The 26736-nt window shown below is 43.5% G+C and overlaps 2 protein-coding genes and 1 long non-coding RNA gene across 7 annotated transcripts in view; 1 reads left to right on the forward strand and 2 right to left on the reverse strand.

The window, feature by feature from the left end:
• LOC132533414 (uncharacterized) overlaps positions 1–3812 on the reverse strand; it is a 106270-nt gene extending 102458 nt beyond the window's left edge. Inside the window, exon 1 of the long non-coding RNA XR_009545281.1 lies at positions 3756–3812. This is a non-coding gene — a long non-coding RNA (uncharacterized LOC132533414). The remainder of the gene's footprint in view (positions 1–3755) is intronic.
• Positions 171–25117, forward strand: FBXO22 (F-box protein 22). Its single transcript, XM_007525774.3, has 7 exons — positions 171–405; positions 698–836; positions 7424–7511; positions 9419–9514; positions 15096–15260; positions 22319–22484; positions 23820–25117. The coding sequence occupies exons 1-7, from the start codon at positions 263–265 to the stop codon at positions 24235–24237; spliced, it is 1215 nt and encodes a 404-aa protein (XP_007525836.1). The 5' UTR covers positions 171–262; the 3' UTR covers positions 24238–25117.
• A 153-nt stretch (positions 25118–25270) lies between these two features.
• NRG4 (neuregulin 4) overlaps positions 25271–26736 on the reverse strand; it is a 93808-nt gene continuing 92342 nt past the window's right edge. For all 5 annotated transcript variants that reach the window (XM_060174706.1, XM_060174702.1, XM_060174704.1 and 2 more), the window contains one exon: positions 25271–26525. The gene's annotated coding sequence lies outside the window, so the exon portion shown is untranslated. The remainder of the gene's footprint in view (positions 26526–26736) is intronic.

Genomic DNA, 26736 nt, shown 5'->3' on the forward strand with positions numbered 1-26736 from the left:
CAGGAATTTAGGATACAAAACAATAAAGAAACGGCAGCACTGGAGCCGCACTGAATTTGGGAAGCTCCTAACAAGAGTCGCATCCAGCACCGGAAGTGGTGTCTTGGCGTCACGGGGGGGAGGGCTCGAGAGCCACGCCCCCGAGGAGCAGGAAGTAGCGTGCGCGCCTGCGCAGAGTGTGTGCGCCGCGAGCTCGGGGCGGACCTGAGCAGCGCCCTCTGAGGCGGCCTTACCTTTCTCCTGCGCCCGGGGCCGGTGAGGGATGGAGCGTGTGCGCGGCCGAGCCGCTTCCCGCGGCTCCTCCTCCGCAGACCCACGCGGCACCTTCGTGCTGAGTAACCTGGCGGAGGTGGTGGAGCGCGTCCTCGCCTTCCTGCCCGCCAAAGCACTGCTGCGGGTGGCCAGGTGAGGAGACGGGAAGCGGGACGCTGCCCGGGGACTCGCGGCGGGCGGGCCCAGGTGGGCGGGGTGGGCAGACGCCGCGGGCTCGCGGCTGTCCCGGCTGCCTCTCTCGCCCCCGTCCTCCGCCGGCGCTGCCCCAGACCCCTCCCCGCGGGGCGAGGTCCCTTGTCAGGTGGTCCCCGCCCTGGCTTCCCCGGGAGGCAGCGGCCCACCCAGTCGAACCCGCAGGGATCGCCGGCCGCCGCGGCGGGCCGGAGGGGCGCCCCTTCGCTACCCTTTGTGCGTTTGTCCCCAGCGTGTGCCGCCTGTGGAGGGAGTGCGCGCGCAGAGTGCTGCGGACCCAGCGGCAGGTGACCTGGATCTCCGCGGGCCTGGCGGGCGCCGGCCACCTGGAGGAGCACTGCCTGCTCCGCGTGGGGGCCCAGGAGATCGAGGCAAGTGACCCGGGCTGGGGGACCAGGCCTTGGCAAGTAAAGCTGCGTATGGCTAGTTGAAAAAAGAAAGAAGGGAAAGTGCTAAGGTCATTTATCTGAACTACCTTCTTCAAATGTCCAGGGTTTTTTTTGTTTGTTTGTTTTTGCCTCCAAGGTTATTGCTGGGGCTCGGTGCCTGCACTATGATTTCAAGGCCCCTGGAGGCAGTCCCCCCCTTTTTGTTGTTGTTGTTGTTACTAGTATTGTTGTCGTTGTTGGATAGGACAGAGAGAAATGGAAGGAGGAGAAGACGGAGGGGGCGGGGGGGGGGGGAGAAAGACAGACACCTGCAGACCTGCTTCACTGCCTGTGAAGCGACTCCCCTGCAGGTGGGGAGCCGGGGCCTCGAACCGGGATCCTTACGCCGGTCCTCGCGCTTTGCGCCACCAGCGCTTAACCCGCTGTGCTACCGCCCGACCCCCCCCCCCCCCCCCCCAAGCAGTTTTAAGTATCCAGATTTTCATTCTTACAGTTGGGCTGTTTGTGCAGAACCTGCCCGTTCGTTACCTGCACTTGTCACTATTTTCTGCAGAAGAGGCAACTGCATCTTTCTTGTTCTCCTCCCCCCTTTGTCCTTTTTCATTTCATCAACGAACCAAGAACTAATATTTAAGCGCAAATATTTCACACCCAACCCTGTACTCGTTCATGTTATCTCCCTGGGCCCCGCTGTTTTGTTCCAAGACTTAGTTGTTAGACAATGACGGAGAGAGGAGCAGAGCACTGTTCAGCTTGGCTTCAGGTGGTGTTGGGGATTGAACCTGGGGCCTCAGGTGTACAAGTTAGTGCTCTTAACAGATGGAGCTATTTTCCCAGCCTGAGTTCTACTTTCAGAAGTCAGTGCTGCCTCATTCTTGAATTGTGGAGCACCAGCAGCAGCCTCTTGCGAAGTACAGCTGGCAGTGAGGGTGTGATAGCTCCTTGGGAGTAGGAAAACAGAAACCACTTAAGGTAAATTTTTCTTTTCTTTTTTGATTTTATTTTTGAGTGAGATGGCAGAGAGAGAGACACACCAGAGCACTGCTCAGCTCTATCTTGCTTATGGTGGTGCCGGGGGGGATTGAACCTAGGACTTAAGAGCCTCAGGCACGAGAGTCTGTTTGCATAACCGTTATGCTGTCTCCCCCACCCAAGGTAAATTTTTCAAGCTGACATTCTATATTATCCTGTACACTTTAGGTCACTGTGCACATAAATAACATTCAGTATAGCCACAGTAAAGCCATCACAGTCAGGGAGTTATCATGGAATGCATTTCTACCATCCGGCCTTCAGATTCCATTCAGATTTTGCCTGTTGTGCTATGAAGATGTCCTTCACAGAAACAGGCTTCAGTTTAGAATTAAATGTTATCTTTGTCACATTTCTTTTTTTCTTTTTTCCTTTTTAATCAGCTCTGGTTTATGGTGGTACTAGGGAGTGAAACCTGGACTTTAGAGCTTCAGGCATGAAAGTCTGTTGGGCAAAGCAGCTGTGCTGTTTCCTCCCTGGCCTTGCCACATTTCTGTAGTCTTTGACCCATAACAGTTCCTCAAGCCTTCCTTGACTTTCATATCTTAACATATACATGTAAACTAGAGACCAAAACACCCATCTTTTTTTTTTTCTGTGTCTTAAGTTTCTTAGACTGGGATTACGTATTTTTGACAAGAGTGTCACAGAAGTGATGTGATGTGCTCTCCCTATTGCATCTTATCACATGGCAGAAGATTTCCGTTTGTCCTATTACTGGTGATGTTGCCTTTGATTACTTGGTGAAGATGATGTCTCTAAGATGTCACTGCTATAAAATGATACTGTTCTATTGCTATTAATAAAAATGTTGTGGGGAGATACTTTGAAGTTACATAAATATTGTGTTTCAGTTTATTCATTCTATTTATATAGACTCAGTCTGGTTTTACTTAATGGGATATAATCTATTACTGTCAGTATTTTGGTGTTTAATTGTTTCAGATTTGACTAGTGGAGCCTATTCTGCTGGCTTGAGTGTCTTTGAGCATTTTCTTGCTAAATGGCACATGGTATTCTCTTTTTTATTATTAAAGATTTTATTTACTTATGAGAAAGATAGAAGAGAGAGAACCAGACATCACTCTGGCACATGTGCTGCCGGCGATTGAACTCAGGACCTCATGCTTGAGCGTCTCTAAAGCCTTATCACTGCGCCACCTCCCAGACTATAGGCACATGGTATTCTAAACTTTTGTGTTTTAGCTGCTTCAGTTCTGGAATGATCTTTTTTTTTTTTTATGTTATTTACTTATTTTCCCTGTTGTTGCCCTTGTTGTCTTTTTATTATTGTTGTAGTTATTATTGTTGTTGGAATGATCTGTTTTTCCATGAAACCCTGGTTCCTTTTAGTGGAGAATGGTAGTTGGTAGCTAAACTGAAGAATTTGCTGCTCCAAAGCCTAGTCAGGGAACAGAGCGAAGAAATAGAGTTTTGTATACATATACAGAGGTGACACATCTAGTTATCTAGCTGTTTTCCACTTGGTTTGTTTTGGGGGGGGGAGAGAACACGACCAAGAGACCACAGTGCCAAAGCTTCCTTCAACGTGCTGTGGGCTGGGTTTGAACTTGGGCTACACGCATGACAAAGAGAGCTACACTGACCCATGTGTGCACTTATTTGTAGCTATTTTTTTAAGTGATTTTTAAAATTTTTGCCTCCAAAGTTACTTTTTAATTTTGCCTCCAGGGTTATCCGCTGGGACTCAGTGCCTGCATTACGAATCTACTGCTCCTGGAGGCTATTTTTTCCCTTTTGTTGCCCTTGTTTTATCGTTGTCATTATTATTGTTGTTATTGTTGTTGGATAGGACAGAGAGAAATGGAGAGAGGAGGGGAAGACAGAGGGGGAGAGAAAGATAGATACCTGCAGACCTGCTTCACCACTTGTGAAGCAACTCCCCCTGCAGGTGGGGAGCCAGGGGCTTATGTCTGTCCTTGTGCTTTGCACCATGTGCACTTAACCTGCTGCACTACTGCCCAACTCCCCCAGGATCTTTTACTGGGCGATTAATGTTTTACAGCCGACAGTAAATACAGTAGTTTGTACATACATAAAATTTCTCAGTTTCCACATAACAATACAACCCCCACTAGGTCCTCTGTCATCTTTTCCAGGACCTGTACTCTCCCCCCACCCACCCCAGAGTCTTTACTTTGGTGCAATACACCAACTCCAGTTCAGGTTCTACTTGTGTTTTCTCTTCTGATCTTTCGAACCAGGACCCTTATGCCTGTCCTTGAGCTTTGTGCCATGTGGGTTTAACCCACTGTGCTACTGCCCAGCCCACTATTTGTAACTTTTTACTATGAATGGACCTTGATGGTCTCATGTAGGTACATTCAAGTCCAGTCCAATAAAGAATTCTTCCCACATTTATCTCAACTCATATTTGTACTCCCTTTTGAACAATGATAAATTCAATCCTCATCATTCCCATGTATTTAGATAGTAAGATGACTACCACATATGTACCTCCCTTCTGTTCTCTGCTTCTTTGTGAGGAGTTCTTCCATTACCCTATTTAGCTTGTGGGAATCAAGATAGATCCATGTGACCAGTATCCAAAGGCAGGATTGCAAAAAATGCTCTTGTCAGTTTGACTCATTCTGTCCAACATATTTTCAAAAGTTTTGTCATTTGGAAAAAAAAAAAGCGTGGTCTGAGAGAGGGTGCAATGGATAAGGCATTGAGTTCACGAGTCAGCCCCTGGCAGCACATGTACCAGAGTGATGTCTGGTTCCTTCTCTCTCTCCTCTTATCTGTCAGTAATAAGTAAATAAAATCTTTTTTAAAAAATTAAAAAATGCAAGAAAAAACCTTTTCCATAATAATATTCTTTGCAGCATCCCTTCTTCTTCTAGCATTTGCCCTTCTTCCATAGCCAGTCAACAGGTCAGGTTGAAAGCTGTCAGGAGCTGCCTGTTGCTGGCTTTGAAAGTGACTGGGATCCATGTGGATTCAGTCGGCTAGGAAGGATCGTCAGTTTCCCCAATGAATGGGTACTCACGGGATGCACCACGAGAAGGTCGATCCAATGCATCCCTTATAATAAAGATGATTATAAATAACCTGATGTTTATCTAATAAATGAAGTCATTAAGTAAAAACTTACAAGTTGTATTAATGGTAAGAAAATGTTGATACTGTAAGCAAAAAAACCTGAATATGAAATTATATGTGTCATATAATCTGAATTATTAAAAAGCAAAAGGAGTCAAAGTGAATTGAAATGTTAGCAAGTCTTGGGTAGAATTTGTGTGATTTTTTTTTTTTTTAATGTCTTCTTTTCCTTCAATTTTTTTTTTCTTGGCAGAGACTACTATTTTATATAGCTTTAAAGTCTATGTATTATACTCACTTTTTTTTTTTTTTGCCTCTAGGCTTATTGCTGGGGCTCAGTGCCTGCACTGTGAATCCACTGCTCCTGGAGGCTATTTTTCCCTTTTGTTGCCCTTGTTATTTATCATTGTTGTTGTTATTATTATTGTTGTTATTGCTGTCTTTGCTGTTGGATAGAACATAGAAATAGAGGAGGAGAAGACGGGGAGCTGGGTGCTCAAACTGGGATCCTTATTCCAGTTTTTGCACTTTGCTCAACGTCTACTTAACGCGCTTCTCTACCACCTGGCCCCCTATACTTGCTGTTTTAACTACACAAACCTACTCGCAACCCTGTACAATGTGATCTTGAAAAAATTACTTAATCACTGAGCTTCAGGTTCTATTTCCACAAGATGCAAAGCAAATAGTAATTCCCCTTGTAGTCTTATAAATTTTTGTTCCAAAGATTAAATGTTGAGGGGGCTGGACAGTACACATCTGGTTAAAGCCCATAAGCTACTAAGCTACCATGCATAAGGACCCAGATTTGAGCCCTTGATCCCCACCTGCAGGAGGAAGCTTCATGATCAGTGAAGCAAGTACTGCAGGTGTCTTTGTCTCTTTTCTTCTCTCTTTCTTTGATTTAAAAATTTTTTATTATCTTTATTTATTTATTGGAGAGACAGCCAGAAATCAAGAGGAAGGGGAATGTAGAGAGAGGAAGAAACAGGAAGATGCCTCCTGTACTGCTTTACCACTTGCAAAGTTTTCCCCCTGCAGGTGGGGACCAGGCGCTTGAGCCTGGGTCCTTGTGCATTGTAATATGTGTGTTCAAGCAGGTGTGCCATCACCCTGCCCCCTCTTTTGCCTTCTCTCTCTTTTTATCCATTTCTTTTTTTTTAATATTTATTTATTCCCTTTTGTTGCCCTTGTCTTATTGTTGTAGTTATTGTTGCTATTGATGTCATTGTTGTTGGATAGGACAGAGAGAAATGTAGAGAGTAGGGGAAGACGGGGGAGAGAAAGATAGACACCTGCAGACCTGCTTCACCGTTTGTGAAGCGACTTCCCTGCAGGTGGGGAGCCGGGGGCTCGTCCTTGCACTTTGTGCCACGAGCACTTAACCCACTGCGCTACTGCCTAACTCCTCAAATTACAGTTTTTAACATAGACCAAGAAAACGATATCCATGAGTCTTGTCTGGTGCTGAGGCTGCGGCAGGGCCATCAGTCTGAATCGCATCTTATGATTTATCTCGAGTTCACTCTGAAACATCTTAACATTTCCTCAGATCACTTTGAAGCAACAGCTTAAATATAATCCGTTTGTTATATGCTGAGTACTTCATTCCATTCTAGAAATAGTCTGAAAATAACCCACTAAAGAAGGAAAAATATATTTACCCCTTTTATTTAATTCTGCCACTTAGCCACTGTTGGTAATTTCCAGGCTAGTGAAAAACACATGTCTGAACAGCTTAGTTCATAAGTGGTGATAAGACACAATAAGAATGACTGGGACATGAGGGGTGCTACATGTGAGATCCTGAGGGGATCTGGGGAAAAAGTTTTGTAAAGGTGGTGATGTGTAGACTGTCTGTTGAAGCAGTCTGAAGTGTAAAAGGAAGAGAATACACTCAGGCATGAGTGTCTGGTGGGGGGGGGGCAGTAAGGACTGAAAAGTCACTGTAGGGAGACCAGTTAGTTGCCTAAGTGGCAGAGAGGGCCTAGTCTAGATATTTAATTTATAAAGGATGAATAAATTCTTCATGTTACTGTGAATCCTCTGCAAATAAAGCAAGTGTTTTATGAAAACTAACTTTTTTCCTTAGCATTTTATTTACTAACAGGAGATTGGGGTGAGGGGAGGTGTGGAACACCAGAGCATTGCTCTGGAATATGGGGTGCCAGGGGTCAAACTCAGGGCCTCATGCTTGCAAATTCAGCGCTCAACTGTGCTACCTCCCAGAACCCAACAGTGAATGTCTTTAGTCGGGCTGGAATGAAGTTGACTTGAAGAAATAATAAATGCTCAACAAATGAATGAACATGAGAGAAAACAAATAGCTGGGAGGACACAGGAGTGTTAACAGTGGCACCTGAAGGAGGGGAGAACAGCGGCACTCAGGACCAACGTTATAATGTTCAGGGTCCGTAAAAGCACTTCTGGATTCGAGTGATCAAATTCTGAATTTTTTTTTTTCTTTGCAGAATGTTCACATCTTACCATCGACAGTTCTTTACATGGCTGATTCAGAAACTTTCATTAATCTGGAAGAGTGTCGTGGTCACAAGAGAGGTGAGTAACAAAATAAACAGTTTTGCATTTAGTTTGTTTCCTTCTGTTCAGAATCTAGGTCTAGGGGCCTGGGAGATAGCATAAAGGTTATACAGAAAGACTCTCCTGCCTGAGGCTCTGATGTCTCAGGTTCAGTTCCCTGCATCACCATAAGCCAGAGCTGAGTAGTGCTGGGGGGAGGGGGGAGTCTGGACCTACCTTCATGAGAATGTATAAATACATTGTCTGGGACTTTAAGGAGCCTTTCTTGCCTCAAAGATTGCTTTCTCAACCTTGCAGTACAATTGAGAAGTTTTTTTCAAAGCTGTTTTTTCCCCCACATTTTGAAATACTTGACATTTTATTTTATTTTATTTATTTTAAATATTTCACTTACAAGAAAGATAGGAGAGAGAGAGAACCAGACATCACTCTGGTGCATGTGCTGCCGGGGACTGACCTCAGGACCTCATGCTTGAAAGTCCAGTGCTTTATCCACTTCACCACCTATTTTACTTGTTTATTTTTACCTGAATACTACTCAGCTCAAGCTTATGGTGGTGTTGGGGATTGAACCTAGGATCTCTGAGCATGACAGTCTCACACAGTCAGTATGCTATCTCCCTAGCCAGTTCATTTTATTACTGAAGAAAATGTTTATCTTTGACCAGTCAGACTTTCATTGTGTTGGGTGGGGATGAGGATTTGTTACCTGTGTATGCATTCTACTTACCTGAACACAAGAAGCAGCAGACTAAAGTCTTACAACATGGCAAACTGACCAGAGATAGATTTATGACTTTCTGTTTTGACCAGACCGCTGCTCAGCTCTGGCTATTGGAAATTGGGAGCTCTTACATGTAGCTTCTCTGTATGCGCTACTCCTGTACACTGCTTCTGCACTAACTTCTCTGCCAGAATTTGGTTTACATAGTTAAACTTTATTTCCCCCTTTTTTTTTTCTCGTTATTGTTGTCGTCGTTGTTGGATAGGACAGAGAGAAATGGAGAGAGGAGGGGAAGACAGAGGGGGAGAGAAAGACACCTGCAGACCTGCTTCACCACCTGTGAAGTGACTCCCCTGCAGGTGGGGAGCCGGGGACTCAAACTGGGATCCTTATGCCAGTCCTTGCGCTTTGCGCCACATGAGTTTAACCCGCTGCGTTATCACCCTCTAGTTTGTTTTTGTGTATTTTTCATGAGAGGTTCAAAAAGAGAGAGACATATTTCTGCCATATGGTGGTGCCAAGGATCAAACCTGTGGCCTTTGGGGCCTCAGGCATGCAAGTCTGATATGCTTACCTCTGTGATGTCTCTTGTCATCAATGTCTAATTTGAACCCTAGTGACTGTTTTATGTTGTCAAAACGTTATGCTCTACTGTCAGCTGAGCAGGAAGGCACAATACAGCAGATCTAAAATTGATCTGCTTCTGCTAAATTTGACATCATTTGGGCAAAAGCAGTACTTTAGTAAAGTGGAAAGACAAATTGGTCATTCTAACAGTTAGATTCAGAATTTAAAATATAAAATGGATCCATATGGGGAGTGTAAAGTTTTTAGACTTACTGTTACAAAACAATTTAAACATTATTCATTTCTTGTATTTTTAAATTTACATTGTCATATTGTTGTTTTGCCATCAGGGTTAACACTGGGGCTCTGTGTTTGCATAATTCCACCACTCCCAGTGGCCATTTCCCCCTCTTTATTCTAGACAGGTGAAAGGGAAAGAGAGGAAGAGAGAGACAGAGATACTCCTGCATCTACCACTCATGCAGCTTATCCCGTGCAAATTGGGAATGGGAGCTTGAACTGGGTTCTCATGCATGATAATGTGTGTTCTATGGGTGAACCACCTGCCTACCACGTCATCACATTGGAAATATGGGTACAGCTAATAATTGTGGTACTTAATCTGTTATTACAGCCAGGAAAAGAATGACCATGGAAACAGCATCTGCCATTGAGAAGCTATTCCCAAAACAATGCGACATCCTTGGACTTGTGACCCCAGGAATTGTAGGTGAGACTAAACAGCAACCTGTTTTTTTTTTTTTTTTTTTTTTTTTAAACCAGAGCACTAATTAACTCTGGTTTATGGTGGCCTGGGGGATTATACCTGGGACTTCATAGCCTCAAGTATGAGAGCCTCTTTGCATCATCATTATGCTAGCTGCCCTCGCCCATAAATCCCAACTGGATTTCTTGCTTTACATTATTTGGAGTCTTGTAGGTAGGTGAATTATTTGTAGTTCAAAAGTTCACGTATGTTTTCAGTTATCTCAGATACAGTAAAGTTATTCATATTGGCCACAGTATTATATTTTATTTATATTAATGTTCCTTAGGTCATTGTGGTTAATATTTCAGATCTCTGGACTCCTTAGATAAATCAAATAATGCATATTTTTCCGTAAAACATTTATAGGAAGAAAAGATTGCATTTGTCCTCTCTGAATTAGATAGTGAGGGGGAGCTAGCATCATGCTTATGCAAAGAGACTCTCCTGCCTGAGGCTCCAAAGGTCCTAGGTTCAGCCACCCACATCCCCACACAATTTCTTTCTGAATTTCCCTTAAGAGTGCTTTTATAGTCATTAGCTTTAATTTCTTGCCTCATTTTCTTAGCTTCCTGTCCCACTGCTGTGGCTTGAGACCTTACCCTTTCTCCTTTTAAAATTTTTGGCTGTGAGTGGGAGATAGCTCAGCAGGCAGGACCCATGCTTTACCATGTATGAGGCCATGACTAAATCCTCAGCACCACATGTGAGTACCATGGATTGTACCAAAGGATGGTACAGCCGTTCTTTAGTGCCTTGTTCTAAGCATATAGAATCAAAGTATTCATCTGGGGAGGCCACTTGGCAGTATCATGTGTTTGCAAGACCTGGTTTTATTTCTAGGTATCACGTTACCAAAAAAAAAAACAAACTTTTTTTATTGAAGCATTTTTTTTTTTTTGCCTTCAAATTTTCACTAGAGCTCAGCTTCTGCACACTTCCACTGCTTCTGATGGGCTTTGCATTTTTAAGACAGAGTAAGAGACAGGGAGAGAGACAAAAGGAGAGACACCACAGCATTGCTCTACCATTTGTGAAGCTTTCCTTTTGCACAGTGCTCCCATGTGGTGATCAGGGTTTTGAGCCTGGATTCTGGTGCCTGGCAAAGTGTGTGTTCTGTGGGTGAGCTATCTGCTAGCCTCTTAAAATACGGTTATTTTAACTGCAGGCAGGAGAGGAGGAGTGGGCCTGATTCTTTATCTCCTTCCTGAGAAGCCTGCTTGAGACCTTTTTCCTTTAAAAAGTTGTGTCATTATTTATTTGGTTGTCACTGGGGCTTCACCCCTGTAGGTTGACTTTTTCAGGTTCAGGGACAGGGGTGGGCGGAGAGTGGGCCTGGGAGATAGCACAATGGTTATGCAAAAGCTTCCATGCCTGAGACTGTACAGTCCCAAATTCCATCCCCAGCACCACTAGAAGCCAGAGCTGAACAGTGCTCTGACCTCTCCATCTCTCCCATTGAAATAAAATATTAAGACAGAGGAAGGAGGGAGGGGGACAGCGAGAGAGGGAAAGAGATACGGGGGGATGGGGAGACACCACTCTCCAAAGCTTCCTCCAGTGTGATGGGGCTGGACTCACACAGGACAAAACAGAAAACCTTCTTTTTAATGCCTGCTTTACTGTGAACCAATTTTGAGTTTATGCATTTGTTCCCGAGTTCTTTTTTTTTTTTTTATTTATCCCCTTTTATTGCCCTTGTTTTTTTTTATTGTTGTAGTTATTATTATTGTTGTTGTTATTGATGTCATTGTTGGATAGGACAGAGAGAAATGGAGAGAGGAGGGGAAGACAAGAGAGGGGGAGAGAAAAGACACCTGCAGACCTGCTTCACCGCTTGTGAAGCGACTCCCCTGCAGGTGGGGAGCCGGCGGCTCAAACTAGGATCCTTACCCCGGTCCTTGCGCTTTGCACCACGTGCGCTTAACCCACTGCACTACCACCTGACTCCTGTTCTTTTTCTTTAAAAAAAATTTTTTTTTAAATTTATTTTCCCTTGTTTTTCATTGTTGTTGGAGTTATTATTGTTGTGTTGATGCCATTGTTGTTGGCTAGGACAGAGAGAAATGGGGAGAGGAGGGGAAGATGGGGTGAGAAAGACAGACACCTGCAGACCTGCTTCACCGCCTGTGCAGCAACTCCCCTGCAGGTGGGGATCTGGGGGCTTGGTCCTGCACTTCATGCCACATGCACTTAACCCGCTGCGCTACTGCCCAACTCCCCTGAGTTCTTTTATAATCTTGTGAGTCATAGTATTCTAACCACTTCAGTCACAAGTTGTCATTTGTGTTTTCTGGGACCTTTTCCCCCACCCTCCCCTACCCCCAATTGTTTTCTGATCTCCACATGGTCATGTGCTTCCTTTGAACTAGTTTCACTTATAACTGAATAGAAATTTTACCAAGATACTTAGGAAAAGCCTGTCAAACTTTTAATTCAATTTTTCTTGAGGGTTGCTGCAGATGTTATAAATTGCCTTTGTGGGTGCTGGTTGGTGGCTTAGCAGGTTAAGCCCACATGGCGCAAAGTGCAAGGACAGGCTCAAGGATCCCAGTTCGAGCCCTGGCTCCTCACCTGCAGGGGAGTTGCTTCACGGGTGGTGAAACAAGTCTGCAGGTGTCTGTCTCCCCCTCTCTGTCTTCCCTTCCTCTCTTGATTTTTCTCTGTCCTATCCAACAATGACAGCAATAACAACAATAATAACAGTAGCAGTAATAACAAGGGCAACAAAAGGACAAAAATGGCCTCTAGGAGCAGTGGATTCATAGTGCAGGCATGAGCCCCAGTGATAGCCCTGGAGACAAAAAAAAAAAAAAATTGCCTTTTGCTTTTTTTTGGGGGGATGGGTATAGGGTGGGAGAAAGTAGCTTATAATAAAATCTGAAATTTTGTTTTCTTATTTTTAATTCAGATTATATTATGTGTAGGTTTATTTGGTTCTGAAATATTCTTCTTGAATATTATTTGTTCACTTTGCCATGACTTTTTCCAAAAAGCTTACCTACCACTTGAGTTTCTTTTTCTCTGTATTAGTAATACTATATGTGTATGATACTATATACATTTTTTTTTCTTTTTAGAGAGACGGGGTGAGTGCCTGTACAAATCACTGCTCAGTTGTGTACATGGTACCAGGGCTCAAGCCTCGTGCATGCAAGACTTAATGCACAGAGATTTTGTGTTCTACAGTTGATATATTTCCTGACTGATAGTCATTTACTGTTAACAAAACAGAAGATGAGCAAAAATGAAAAAGTTGAGCGTCTTTAAGTTCAACTTTAAGAGACTTAACTGTTACCATTATGATGCATATAGTCTGGGGGAACATCATAATGGTGATACAAAAAGACTGCCAGTCCTGAGACATCAAAGGTCCCAGGTTCAGTCCCTAGCACCACCATAAGTCAAAGCTGAACAGTGCTCTGGAAAGGAGGAAAATAAAAAAGTAAAACCAGGTGTCAGTATGTAGCATTATGCGTAGGATAGGCAGGTGTAGGTTTGTGGACACAGCAGGAGTATCAGTTTCTGTGTGCCCACTGCACTTGTGTTAGTATACTCGGCTGCCATAACAAAACACCATTGGCTGTGTGACTTACACAGGCTTGGTTTTTCCCGAGACCTCTTTGTTCTGGAATCAGCCTTCACATGGTCTTCTCTTGCTGTGTCCAGTCCTATTGTCTCCTTCTGTTTATAAATACACTGCTTCTCTTGGATTGGGACCCCAGCACTCTGACTTACTTGACATTAGTAACCTCTTCAAAGGCATGATTTCCAGATACACATTGAGGGCTAACACTTCAACATACAAATTGGGGGGAGATAATGCATAACATTTGAAATTCACTGAATTTTTCAAACATTATTGCTGTCTCAGTAAATAGGAGTTGTCATTTAATGGCTGTGTTTGCTTGTATAAATGGGACTTGTCTCCAGATACCAGTGTGGAACATTTAGATTTTTCCTTTTATTTCCCATGAAATATTATTTGATGAAAGTACACGTGTCGGGCTGTAGCACAGCGGGTTAAGGGCAGGTGGCGCAAAGCACAAGGACCAGTGTAAGGATACCAGTTCAAGCCCTGACTCCCCACCTGCAGGGGAGTCACTTCACAAGTGGTGAAGCAGGTCTGCAGGTGTCTGTCTATCTTTCTCTCCCCCTCTCTGTCTTCCCCTCCTCTCTCCATTTCTCTCTTTCCTATCCAATGACAACAATAACTACAACAATAAAACAAGGGCAACAAAAGGGAATAAATAAAATAAATATTTTAAAAAAAAAGAAAGAAAGAAAGTACATGTGTATGTGTTCTACTGAATATTTGGCAGACAAATCCTTTCAAGTGAAGTTGCTGGGAATATCCCCCAATATAGTATCCTCTAATTCTTTATGTAGAGAAACTCTGAACCTATAGAAAGATTGAGAAAATAGGATAGTAATACAAACTTTTACCTCAGTTCACCAATTTTTTTTTAAATGGCATTACATCTGTTTATATCTTTATTTATAAGAATTTTTTTTTTCCTGAGCTATTTGAAAATAAATTACAGAAATCATTACACTACGTCCTTACAATGTCAAAGGTGAAAACTTTTACCCAGGGGTCTGGGTACCTGGTTGAGCGCACATGTTACAATGTGCAAGGACCCAGGTTTGAGCTCCAAGTCCCCTACCTGCAGGGGGAAAGCTTTGAGAGTGGTGAAGCAGTGCTGCAGGTGTCTCTCTTCCTCTCTATTTCTCCCTTGCCGCTTGATTTCTGACAGTCTCTATCCAATTAATAAAGATAATTTTAAAAAGAGAGATTAAGGGAGTCGGCCAGTAGTGCAGCAGGTTAAGCACAGGTGGCGTGAGGCCTAAGGACCAGCATAAGGATCCCCATTCGAGTCCTGGCTCCCCACCTGCAGGGGAGTCTTCACAAGCAGTGAAGCAGGTCTGCAGGTGTCTGTCTTCCTCACCCTCTGTCTTCCCTTCCTCTCTCCATTTCTCTCTGTCCCATCCAACAATGATGACAACAGTAACAACTACAACAGTAAAACAACAAGGGCCACAAAAGGGAATGAATAAATAAATAAATATAAAAATATTTAAAAAGAAGAGATTAAAAAAAAGTTTTACCCAAATCATCTGTTTGTTAACTTCTTTTTCCCCCCCTCAAATTATTTTATTAGGGAAATAATGATTTACAAAACAGTTGGCACATGAGAACAACTTACCTCCCACAATAGGTGTTTTGTTAGTTTACCTTAATGACCTAGGTTGTAGTTATCTAAGTAGGGATGGTTAATTTATTTAAAGTTTTTTTTATAGGACAGAAAAATTGAGAGAGAAGGGGGAGAGAAGGGTAGACAGACACCTGCAACCTGCTTCACCACTTGTGAAGTGACCCCTCCTTGCAGGGGAGGAGTTGGGGGCTTAAACCAGGATCCTTACTTCGTATACTATATGCGCTTAATCCACTCAGCCCTTGGGATGGTTAATTTACACTGTTAACCGATGCAACTCCTATTTTTATTGAATCTGCTTGTTAAACTGTTTAACTTTTTTTTCCTAGTGACTCCAATGGGATCTACTAGTAATCGACCTCAGGAAATAGAACTAGGAGAATCTGGCTTTGCTCTGTTATTTCCCCAAATGGAAGGGATAAAAATCCAACCTTTTCATTTTTCTAACTATCCAAAGGACATGCCATTAGAACTACATCAATTCACAGAAGTAGGTAAGTTAATGACATTTACTATTAATTGCCTGTTGTGGTTGATTTTGTTTATTCCTTTGAGTCTGAATTAAATACACATGATGCTGGAGATGTGGATAGTTCAAGCCACAGAAGTACTTTTTGGAGAGAACTGATTTACTCAAGTTTTTGTTTGTTTGTTTGTTTGCTTTTACTTTTGAGTTCGCAATATCACTTAACTTGGATCATGTGCTATTTTGCTGTGTGCATGACCCAGGTTCAAGCCTGCTTCAGTGCTGTGCTCTCTTTCACTCTCTGCCTATCTCTTATCTAAATACCTATATAATATGTGTGTGTATATATACATATATATATATTTTTTTTTAAAGGGCTGTGGAGCTAGTATAATGGTTACACAAAAAAGACTTTTTGTCTGGAGCTACTAGTGCCAGGTTTAAATCCTAGCACCATTGTAAATCAGAGTTAATCAGTGCTATTAAAAATAACATTATAAAAATAAATAAATAAAATTATAATAAAGTCTGAGTCAAAGAGAAAAGATTTCTATAGATCTGCTGATAATATATTTAATACTAAATTTGAAGGACTTTCCCCCTCTTTGAAAATTTTCTTTTCCTTTTTTTTTTTAACTGGTCAGACTTTAAAAAATTAAGTCAGACTTAAAAACATGATTTATTTATGGTGGGCAGAGAGAAAATAAGAGTATCACTATGGCATGTGCTATGCAGGCAATCAAACTGAGAACCTCATGCTTGAGTCTAATGCTCTCTCTCCATTGTGCCCCCTTCTAAGCCACCACTCTGATGTTCTCAGATGAGAGACAGAGGAAAAGCTGCCACAGTCCCAGAGTGTCCCCCAGAGGGTGGAGGCTGGGCTTGAGCCTCCATCACATATATAGCAAGGCAGGCAGGCACCCTCCCAGGCGAGCTATCTTGAATATCTTCACTATTTTACCCTATTTTTTTTAAAGCCGATTTCTTTTTCTTTTTTTTTTCTTTTTTTTTTTTTTACACTATTACTATTTTTTTAAATATTTATTCACTTCCTTTTGTTGCCCTTGTTTTTATTGTTGTAGTTACTCTTGTTGTCATCATTGTTAGGTAGGGCAGAGAGAAATAGAGAGAGGAGGGGAAGACAGAGGGGGAGAGAAAGAGAGACACCTGCACACCACCTGCTTTACCGCTTGTGAAGCAACCTCCCTGCAAGTGGGGAGCCGGGGGGGGCTCAAACCGGGACCCTTACACTGGTCCTTGTGCTTTGTGCAACGTGCACTTAACCTGCTGTGCTACCGCCCGACTCCCTCTATTACTATTTCTTAACACTATGTAGTATTTATTGTAAAACTTTTTTTTTTTTTAATAGAAGATACAGGTTAGTTCTGTGTTGACTAATTAGGAAACTGCATAAGCATTGTGAACCTGATGAGTTTTAGAGATGGTGTGAATCAAGGCAGAATTGACCAAGCAAAGGTTATACTAGGGCACCTGCAACAGGAAGGATGGTGGAGTAGATGGAGCATGAGAGGAGATTTGGAAGAGGGAAAGGGTTGACTTGGTGTCTAAACTTTGATAAGAAAATTTAATAAAGTGGTCTGGGAGTTGGCACAGTGGATAAGGTGCTGGACTCACAAGCGTGAGGTCCTGAGTTCAATCCCTGGCAGCACATATACCAGGAGATACCTGGTTCTTTCTCTCTCCTCATATCCCTCTCATTAATAAATAAAATATTTTAAAAAATAAATTAAGCAATAAACTCAAACAGTTTTTTTAGTATCTACCTTTTCTTTTTATTTCTTTATTGGGGGATTAATGGTTTACAGTCAACAGTAAAATCTAGTAGTTTGTACATGTGTAACATGTCTCAGTTTTCCACGTAACAATTCAACCCTTACTAGGTAAAATAAATTGTTTTTAAGGACTTGTAACATGTTTCAGTTTTCCACAAACCCTCACCAGGGAAAATAAATTGTTTTTAAAGACTTCTACCTACATTTGTAAATTAATTGATTTAGGTTTTTTTTTTTTTCTGGTTGAAATTTAACTAATCAAACAATAAGTAGAGAACCACACTGATGAGTGTTACCAGCATAGTTGTGCTTGAAGACAAAGAACCATGGGGCTTAATTCATCCCGTGCAGTGTTGGAAAAGTGACATTTGGAGAGACCGTGAACCGTCAGCTGAGAGAGGGCTTCAGGTGGGGAGGGAGGAGCGCTGGGCTTCTGGCCAGTCTCAGAGAAGAACAGTAAGGTGATCAGGAGCTAAAGGGAGGGACAGCCTGGGCACCCACCTTAGGGATTTCACTGCTGTGTGGATTTGCACACTCATGCTGAAATAGAACAAATTCTAGCATGTCTGAGAGGCCCGGTGGAGGTGGGTGGAGATGAACCTGATGCCATCTTTTCTCACATCAGTTGCTAAGGCTACTTACATATTTAAGAGTGTGGGGAACTGGATCTAAACAAGGAATGACTGATAAGTGTGCTGCTGCGTTGTGCTCAGCGTGGAAGAAGGCAGGCATTCACACAGGCCATAGAGGAGTATGAGAGGGTGACAGAACCTGCCAGATGTGACTGTTAAGACTGGCGGGAGATTCTGGGCCTGCAGCTGCAGTGTCGTCTCCTGGGCCAGGAACAGATGAGCTCAGGTTGGAGGAGCCAGGTGGTCAGTTCTGGTATTTACATGCAGAGCTTGAGACGGGCAAGGAAGACAGGCATTTGGAAACCACTGGGTAATTCATGGTACTTGGAACAAATGGGAACCAGCTGGGGGATTCAGAGAAGGAAGGAGGGCCAGCAGCTTGTCCAGGGCTGACACTGACATAATAGTGTACTGTCTCTCAGTTGTGCTGTGCTGAAATCATTATTGAGGCTCCTCAATAAGGAACTTAGCAGTGTTTTAACTTGCTTTTAAATTGTTTTCTAAATTTATTTATCAGTGCACCACTCAGCTCTGGCTTATAGTGGTGCTGGAGATTGAACCTGAGACTTCAGAGCCTCAGGCATGAAAAGTCCTTTTGCATGACCATCATGCTGTCTTCTCAGCCCTGTTCTAACTCCTTTGTGTGGACCAAACTGGAGGCCTCTCATCAGCAACTTCACTGCTCAGGGCTGCTTTTTCATTCAGATAGAGCACATAGTGCCAGGATCTCCTCCAGTGCCACCCAGACCTGAGGCTCCTGCATGTCTCCTCTGCCTCCCAGCACCCAGAGTGGAATCTGCATGGCACCCTGCACTGGGGAGGAGTCCCTCTGGGTACCTCTGTTTGTTCCTTGCAGGCTCAGAATCTGCCAGGAAAGTGGGTCTAGCATTGGAAGCAGTGTCTCAGATTTGACTCTGGCTCCCCATCATCCTGCAGACACCCTCAGAACTTTAGAGCCTGAGCTAGAGCTGATGGGCTGAGGTGCTGTACTCACCTCCCGCTCTCCAGTGCTTCATGCCCGGGAGTCTGTCTCTGTTCAGATGACGCTCTTCACACATTCTCCAGGCATCCGGGTCACGCCTGTTATGGTGCCTGCTGGGACTCATTGATTTGCTCCTTCTCAGTTTGATTTGCACAGATTCACACCAGAGTATGTTCCATGTAGGGAAATAGTGAGGATGTGATTGAGCTTGGCAGGGCTTGACCTGAGGAGTGCGTCTATCCTGTCAGTCTCCCTCTCTCTCTCTCTCTCTCTACCAAGAGCTTGAGCAAGGAGGGACAGGAGTAACCCCAAAGGTTTGCCTCATCTTATCAGACTCCCTGTCTCACAAAGCACCCTGCATTCCTGATACTACGCCATTAGATAAAAAGAAAGGGAGAGATGTCAGGAAATTGTGAGGATGTGGTTGAGCTCAGCAGGGTTCACAAAGCACCCTGCATTCCTGATACTATGGCTGATCTACATAATCATTGTTTTGCCTGAAAGATCCCCACCCTTTCCATTCCTTTGATCTATTTTCTTTCTACCCTGAAGGCCCTCCCTGCCTGCAGGGTAATATTAATCCTACCAGTTAAAACCCTAGCAACAGTTGCTAAGGAAGTTTCTACCTTCCCAGCCCCTTTTGCCTTTCTCCACCCCTTTCTTAGCCATTTCAGTTTCCGACTTGCCACTTCCGGGTCTGCCCTTTAAAAGCCTTGGCTCTCCAATCAATAAAGAATTGCAGTGCCTTGCCACTGCCACGAGCTTGGTTCCTGAGTCATCTCCCTCGTGTTGCTGAGTGAGTAGCAGCCCAGGCTGGCTCCGGTCGAGTTCTCTCCAACCCAGAGAGTACGTGCCCTGGAAGAGGCACCCCTACGCTAGCCCAGCAGTTCCATTGATTTTTCTTACATAGCAGGGTCAAGGAAGGATATGCAGAGTCCTTGGGCTTTTGTTCCTGGACAAAGGGGGCGTGCGTGTTCCCCACACCCATCAATGCCATTACTTCCAAGCAGTTCCTTCTGCTGTGTGGGCTATTACTGCTCTCTCGCTTGAGTCAGCCCCACCACAGGGTACATTTGCAGGTTATAATAAGACGTTGAAGACATTGTAGACTTTATTTGGACTGGGACAACACAAGATGGGCTGTTGTCAGTTTTAGCTTAATCAGTTTCTGTAAAGTGCTAGCAGTGCCAGCATAAGTGCTTCCGGCAACCTAAGTTTGTTAAGATGAAAGTCTTGTGGCGGAGTCATGGAAAGGAAGATAAATATGGTTTAGTCATGGATTTTTTTTTTTCCTGCTCCCAAAACTACATTTTTGGTGACCTGGCAGTTTTCAAATCCCTAATAAACTGGGTGCCAGAGGCAGAGGTGGAAGAACCAGGGGCAGCAGGTGGCTCAGAATGTACTTCTGCTGACTATGCCGCCCTCTAGTGGTAGCCACTTTTCTTTTTTAAAGGTTTTATTAATGAGGGGCAGGCAGGGTGAGAGAGCACAATCACAATGGTTATGCAAAGAGACTCTCATGCCTGAAGCTCTGAAGTCCCAGGTTCAGTTCCCCACACTCCCACAAGCCAGAGCTGAGCAGTGCTCTGGTAAAGAGGGGAGGGGCGGATTTTTATTAATGAGTTAGGAGGAGAGAGACCAAACATCACTTTGGTACATGTGCTGCTGGGGATTAAACTTGGGACCGTATGCTTGAGAGTCGGTTGCTTTATCCATTGTGCCACCTCCCAGACCATGCTATTTTATCTTCCACACACCACTGAGCTTCACTGTTTCTGCTTTGGGATTAATTTCTGATGGTTGACCTACCTCCATCCCTGGAAAAGGTGGGTGGGCCTGTACTTGGAAGTAGATGGCTGAAAAGGAGACATTCTGTCAAGGGCAAGAGGCATGAAGTCCGAATCAGAGCTGGACTCCCTCTTGTCTCATCCATTTTCTGGTGGCTGTTGACACTGCATGAGGCCACATCATTTCTTCTCGTTTCTAATGTTTGATGAGAGAGGGCACCGTATAGCTTTTAAAAACAGGAGACTGGAGCACTGCTCAGCTGACCGATAGTGGTGCTGGGGTAGAAGCAGAAACCGGAGGCTCGACGATGACAGTCTGGTGCTCCGTCGTCTTCCTGCTGCCTCCTCAGCCAGGGCTGCCCACTCCGTTTCTGTGTCTGCGCTCATCCTGCCCCTCCCATGACACTGCTTTTCTCTCTTCTTTTTAAGATTTTATTTATTTATTAATGGAAAGATAGGAGAGAGAGAAAGAACCAGACATCACTCTGGTACATGCTTGAGAGTCTAGTGCCTTAGCCACTGTGCCACCTCCTGGACCACAACTTTGCTTTTCTTATAAAAACACTTGCCATAGTATTTAGGACCTGAACAATTTAGACAGTTTTATCTCAGAATCCTTAATTACCTCTGGAGAGATCTTTTTCTGTTTTATTTTTGAGAGAGATGCGGGGGGGGGGGGCACCATAGCCCAGCTCTGGCTTATAGTAAGTGGTGTGGGGGATTGAACCTAGGACTTGGGAGCTTCAGGCATGAGAGTCTCTTTGCATAACTATTATGCTGTCTACCCCCGCCCAAGATCCTTTTTCTATATTGGACCATATTCATTCCTTTTTAAAAAAATTTTATTTAAAATTTTTTTAATCTTTATTTATTCGATAGAGACAGCCAGAAATTGAGAGGTGAGGGAGAGAGACAGAGAGACGCCTGCAGCGCTCCTCACCACTCACAAAGCTTTCCCCCTGCAGGTGGCTCAAACCTGGGTCCTTGCACATTGTAACGTGCACTCAACCAGGTGTGCCACCACCCAGCCCCCAGATTCATTCCTTACAAGGAGTTAAAGTTTGTATAACTCTTGTTTGGAGAGACTATCACTTAAACCACTACCCGTAGCTAGTGTCTGCCTGCCTGCCTGCCTGCCTGCCTGCCATCCATCCACCCACCCATCCATCCATCCACCCATCCATCCATCCATCCATCCACCCACCCACCCACCCACCCACCCATCCATCCACCCATCCATCCATCCATCCATCCATCCATCCATCCATCCATCCATCCATCCATCCATCCTTTCCTTTTTCTTTTTCTAATTACCACCAGAATTATTGCTGGGGCACGATGAATCCACTGTACCTGGTGGCCATTTTTCTGTATTTGGTAGGACAGAGAATTTGAGGAGAGAGAGAGAGAGTGTGTGTGTGTGTGTATGTGGTGGTGGTGTTGATAAAGAGGGACAGTCAGAGACATATTTGCAGTACTTGTTTCACCATTTGTGAAGCTTCTTCCCCCCGTTGCACATAGTAACGTGCGCTTAACCAGATGCACCTGACTCTTGTTAATGCCATTTCTTCTGTGGATTTAAATTGCCACTGTTGCCAGTTCTGTTCTGTGCAAACCCACATTCCTTGCATTCCAGGTGGTCTTCTGTGGTGATAATTTGCACCAATGGCCAGGGTTTTGTGTTTGTATTCTGAATTAGTATTTTAAAACAACCATTTACTATCCAAAAATTAACTCTAGCAAAGAATTTGAGTAGTATTGAAGTTCATAAGAAACTAAGAAACTTGTCTGAAACACTAAATCATGTCTAACCGACTATGCAGAAGTTTAATAAAATCAGAAAGTCCCTGTTTCCAGGCTAGCTTTAATTACTGCTCTCCTCTTCTCTGCAGGCCTCTTAGAGAACCCTGATCTCCGTGTGGTCCTTGTATTTGGCTATAACTGCTGCAGGACGGGAGCCAGCAATTACCTGGAGCGGGTAGTCAGCTTGTTCAGTGACATGAACGTCATCTTGGCCGGAGGCCAGGTGGATAACCTGGTGTCACTGACCTCTGGAAGGTAGCTTCTTTGTCGGCTGGGAAATGTGCTCAAGTTGTTCTTACTTCTGGTTTCTAAAGCTTGTTTTTTTTGGTTTGTTTTATTTTATTTTTGTTTTACTCAAGACAGAGAGTGAAAGAGATCACGACACACACGCTTCCTTCAGTGGGGCTTGAACCTGGGCTGTGCACAAGGCAGCACACTCTCCCAGTGAGCTGGTTTGCTGGCCCTGATGCATGTTTATGAGAAAGACAGGAGGAGAGAGAAAGAACCAGACATCACTCTGGCACATGTGCTGCCGAGGATCAAACTTGCGACCTCATGCTTGAGAGTCCAAAGCTTTACCATTGCGCCACCTCCCAGACCACCCTGACGCATGTTTTTAAACAACTGCTAAGCTAACAGGCTAAGGGACTTTATCAACATAATTGTGCTTATAGTTGAATAATGACCTTTATTTATTTATTAGAAAGAGACAGCCAGAAATTGAGAGGGAAAAGGGGAGATAAGAGAAGGAGAGAGACAGACACTTGCAGCACTGCTTCACCACTCACAAAACTTTCCCCCTGCAGGTGGGGACTGGGGGCTCCAACCCAGCTCTAGGCATTGTAATATGCGCACACACATCACAGTGCACAATGACCCAGGTTTAAGTCCCTGGTCCCCACCTGCAGGGGGAAAGTTTCACAAGTGGTAAAGCAGGGCTACAGGTGTCTATCTCTCCCTCCCCTTTCAATTTCTCTCTATATATATCTGATAATAAAAAAAAATTAATTCATATTAGGGTGGGGGTAGATAGCATAATGGATATGCAGAAACTCTCATGCCTGAGACTCCAAAGCCCCAGTTTCAGTCCCCTGTACCACCATAAACCAGAGCTGATCAGTGCTCTAAAAAAAAAAAAAAAAAAAATCCATATTACAGTTAAACCTTTTTAAAACTTATTTTTACCAGAGCACTGCTCAACTCTGGCTTATGGTGGTGCGGGGGATTGAACCTGAGACATCAGAGCCCCAGGCATCAGAGTCTGTTTGCATAACCATTATGCTACCTACCCCCACCCTTAAAACATTTTATTTGATAGGACAGAGAAACTGAGAGGAGGAGTAGAGAGGGCAGCTTTCCCCCTGCAGATGGGGACCAGGTGTTTGAAGCTGCAATGTGTGCTGTCTACAAGGGCACCACTGCCCACCCCCTCGCCACACTCTTGTCAACAATAGGCGAGGTTGAGCCTCAGGCCATGGCAGACCACTAACGGTAGCTGCTCCCCACCAGTGAGTCAAGACTGTTCTTTACACTCTTAAGTTTTAAGTGCTGTTCATGATCTGTTGCTACTTTTCTGATTTATTTTTCTAGTAAGCCCATGCATATTGATGCCACTGGTGTGGTTGGACTGACATTTAGTGGGCAGCGAATCCAGAGTGCCACCGTGCTTCTCACCGAGGATGTGAATGATGAGAAGTCCGTCGAGGCTGCCATGCAGCGCCTCAAAGCAGCCAACATTCCAGAACAGAACACCATTGGCTTCATGTTTGCCTGTGTCGGCAGGGGCTTTCAGTATTACAGAGCCAAGGGGAATGTTGAAGCTGATGCGTTTAGAAAGCTTTTCCCTAACGTTCCTTTATTTGGCTTCTTTGGAAATGGAGAAATTGGATGTGACCGAATAGTCACTGAGAACTTTACCCTGAAGAGATGCAGTGAAGTGGAAGATGTGGATCTGTTTCACAGCTACACAACAGTGATGGCACTCATCCACCTTGGGGCGTCTAAGTGAGCCCGACAGTGGCTTTCACAGTATATGCTTTTAGGCTCTGTCTTTTTAAGAAAATGGAAACTTGGAATATGTGTATTTTAAACAAAAAATAACTTTCTATGTCTGTTTTGTAGTTTTGATCTTGTAAAGATTCGCGTTGGTTCCTATTTAATATATTAGATGAAGGACAACTTTGTACAAAACGTAACGCAGATCCAAAGCTGAGAGCTTTTGCATACTAGCCAGGTGCCTGATCATGGCTTTATCACACCAGAGGAGGTAGCTGCTGTGTCAGGGGACTGAGTGCCAGTAAGTCCTCTGCACAGGAAGATCTGATGGGGACTTGACAATCCGTGACTACCTCTGCATTGTTAGATGAGCTTTTAGCAGAATCATGACTTTTTTTTAACCTGAGCACTGCTCAGCTCTGGCTTGTGGTGCAGTGGAGGAACTTCGGAGCGTCCTTTTTTTTGGCCTCTTAAGGTTATTGTTGGGGCTCGGTGCCTGCACTATGAATCTACTGCTCCTGGTGGCCTTTTTTTTTTTTCCCCCATTTTAATGGATAGGATTGAGAGGAGAGAAAAATAGACACCTGCCTCACTACTTGTGAAATTACCCTCCTGCAGGTGGGAAACCGAGAACTTGAATTAGGATCCTTGCGCGGTCCTTGGGCTTCGTACTATGTACGCTTAATCCAGTGTGCCACCGCTCAGCCCCTTTTTTCTTAATAGAGGAAACACATGGCTTGCTCTTTCTCTGCGTCTAGACTTTTGCCATTTTTTTTTTTCCCCCAGAAACCATAACCATTATTACTGATTTTTACTTGGTAAAAACTAAAGAATTATTTTTATTTTAGTACTGTAAAGTTGCTTGGTCAAGTAAACTACTGTGACTAATCATACTTTCTAGGGAAAATAATTTTCTTTGTCTTCAGTCAGAACACTGTAAGAGAAAAACCTTTTTTTTTTTTAAGCCAAATTCTACCTAGTAAATTGACAGACCAGACCATTGAATCATTTCACCTTGATTTTATACCAATAAAACACACCTTGGAAACTCAGAAAATGTTTTGTATTTCATTACTTTTGTTCAGTGAAATTCAAACCCTTTGATATGCTTACATAGCACACGTAAGAAAAACATTATCTAAATTTTCTTTGACCCTAATATTAGTAAGAGTTGGTTAAATGGAGGAATTTTAAAGTTTTTTTTAAAATTTACCCAGTATTTTAAAGTCTGGGTAAATGAGCTTGAAGATTGAATGGATTGTTTTCAAGTTAATACTCAGTGTTTGTCACTTTACAAAAGATAGAGCTACAGGGCCATTTCATGCAATACTGAAGGTTAACAACAGACTTCTTTTAATAGCTGAATCTTTGGGACTTGTTCTGAACAACGAATTTGGTGGCAAAGTTGTAACTTTGGTGCAGAATAAAGGGGGTGGGGGGCATGGGTGAAAGCAAGAGCTCGGCCTCTCAGAGGCTTTGATGTCGCATGGAAACAGAGTAGTCACTTAACCAAAATTAAAAGGAGGTGACTTAAAAAAGTGAGGTAACATCACAGTTCTAGAAAAGCATGTCTTAAGGAGAAAACAAGCATTAAAAGGTTATGGTTTCAGCTAAATTAAATTGCCAGAAAAGACGGCCACTGCCATTTGTGAAATCCACCTGAGCACAAGCGCAGATGGACCTTCAGTGTCCCAACACACTGAACTTCCTTCGCAAGTGCTGTCAGATTGAAGTCACGCGGTCGTTACACGTAACATTGATTTCCTTTGTATACTTCCAATGCAGAATCTTTCTGCAGCTGTTGTTTACTTTGTAAACTGCTTCAAATACATTTACATCCCCTTACCCAAGTACAGCTAAAACCCTTACAGACCCAGTAGCAATCTAAGAGAGGGGGGAGGTCAACCTTGTGATTAAGGTCCTGATATAATTAGTGGCTATTCACACCTATTCCAAATAAAAAGTGGGGCTGAGTCGGGCACTTAACTATAATTTTCTCAACATTGCTTATACCTGGATCACTGGCAAATTAGTTTTTCCAATTAGTTAAGAAGTCAAGTAGCAGGTTTTACCACTAAAACAAACATCCAAGTGATGTAGGTAAACATTAGAAATTATCTGCAGATGTTTTAAAGAAAAAAAATCTTATACCAGGTAACTTTATGCCCACACAGTCAAACCCAGATTAGCACCACCATACATTAAATTTTATGGAAACAGGAGACTTCAGATCCTCTTGATTGGAAATGGAAAATTTTAGATAGCTTGACGTGCTTTTCAATTTTTCAAAGATGGGTGAGTCTGTTAAATTAAAACATAAGCATCAGTAATAGCATCCAGGCTAGGTGAACATAACACCTATACTCTATACAAATGTGCCAGAAAGTTACAACGCTGGCCCTATACATAGAACAGTCAGATACTTACAGGACATGTTACTGTCATTTTCTACATTTCATGTCTGTCTTGCACCACAGAGGCAGGTTACAAGAATATGCGGTGCTATAAAGCA

Source organism: Erinaceus europaeus, chromosome 16 (assembly GCF_950295315.1).
Source record: "Erinaceus europaeus chromosome 16, mEriEur2.1, whole genome shotgun sequence".
NCBI lineage: Eukaryota > Metazoa > Chordata > Mammalia > Eulipotyphla > Erinaceidae > Erinaceus > Erinaceus europaeus.

What these genes read in the sequence shown, in the direction of transcription:
- FBXO22 (XM_007525774.3), top strand. Translation starts at nt 263, where the DNA reads ATGGAGCGTGTGCGCGGCCGAGCCGCTTCCCGCGGCTCCTCCTCCGCA. An exon ending in TGGGGGCCCAGGAGATCGAG is followed by an intron (nt 837 to 7,423) that starts GCAAGTGACCCG and finishes TTTTCTTTGCAG; the next exon opens with AATGTTCACATCTTACCATC. An exon ending in GTGTCACTGACCTCTGGAAG is followed by an intron (nt 22,485 to 23,819) that starts GTAGCTTCTTTG and finishes TTATTTTTCTAG; the next exon opens with TAAGCCCATGCATATTGATG.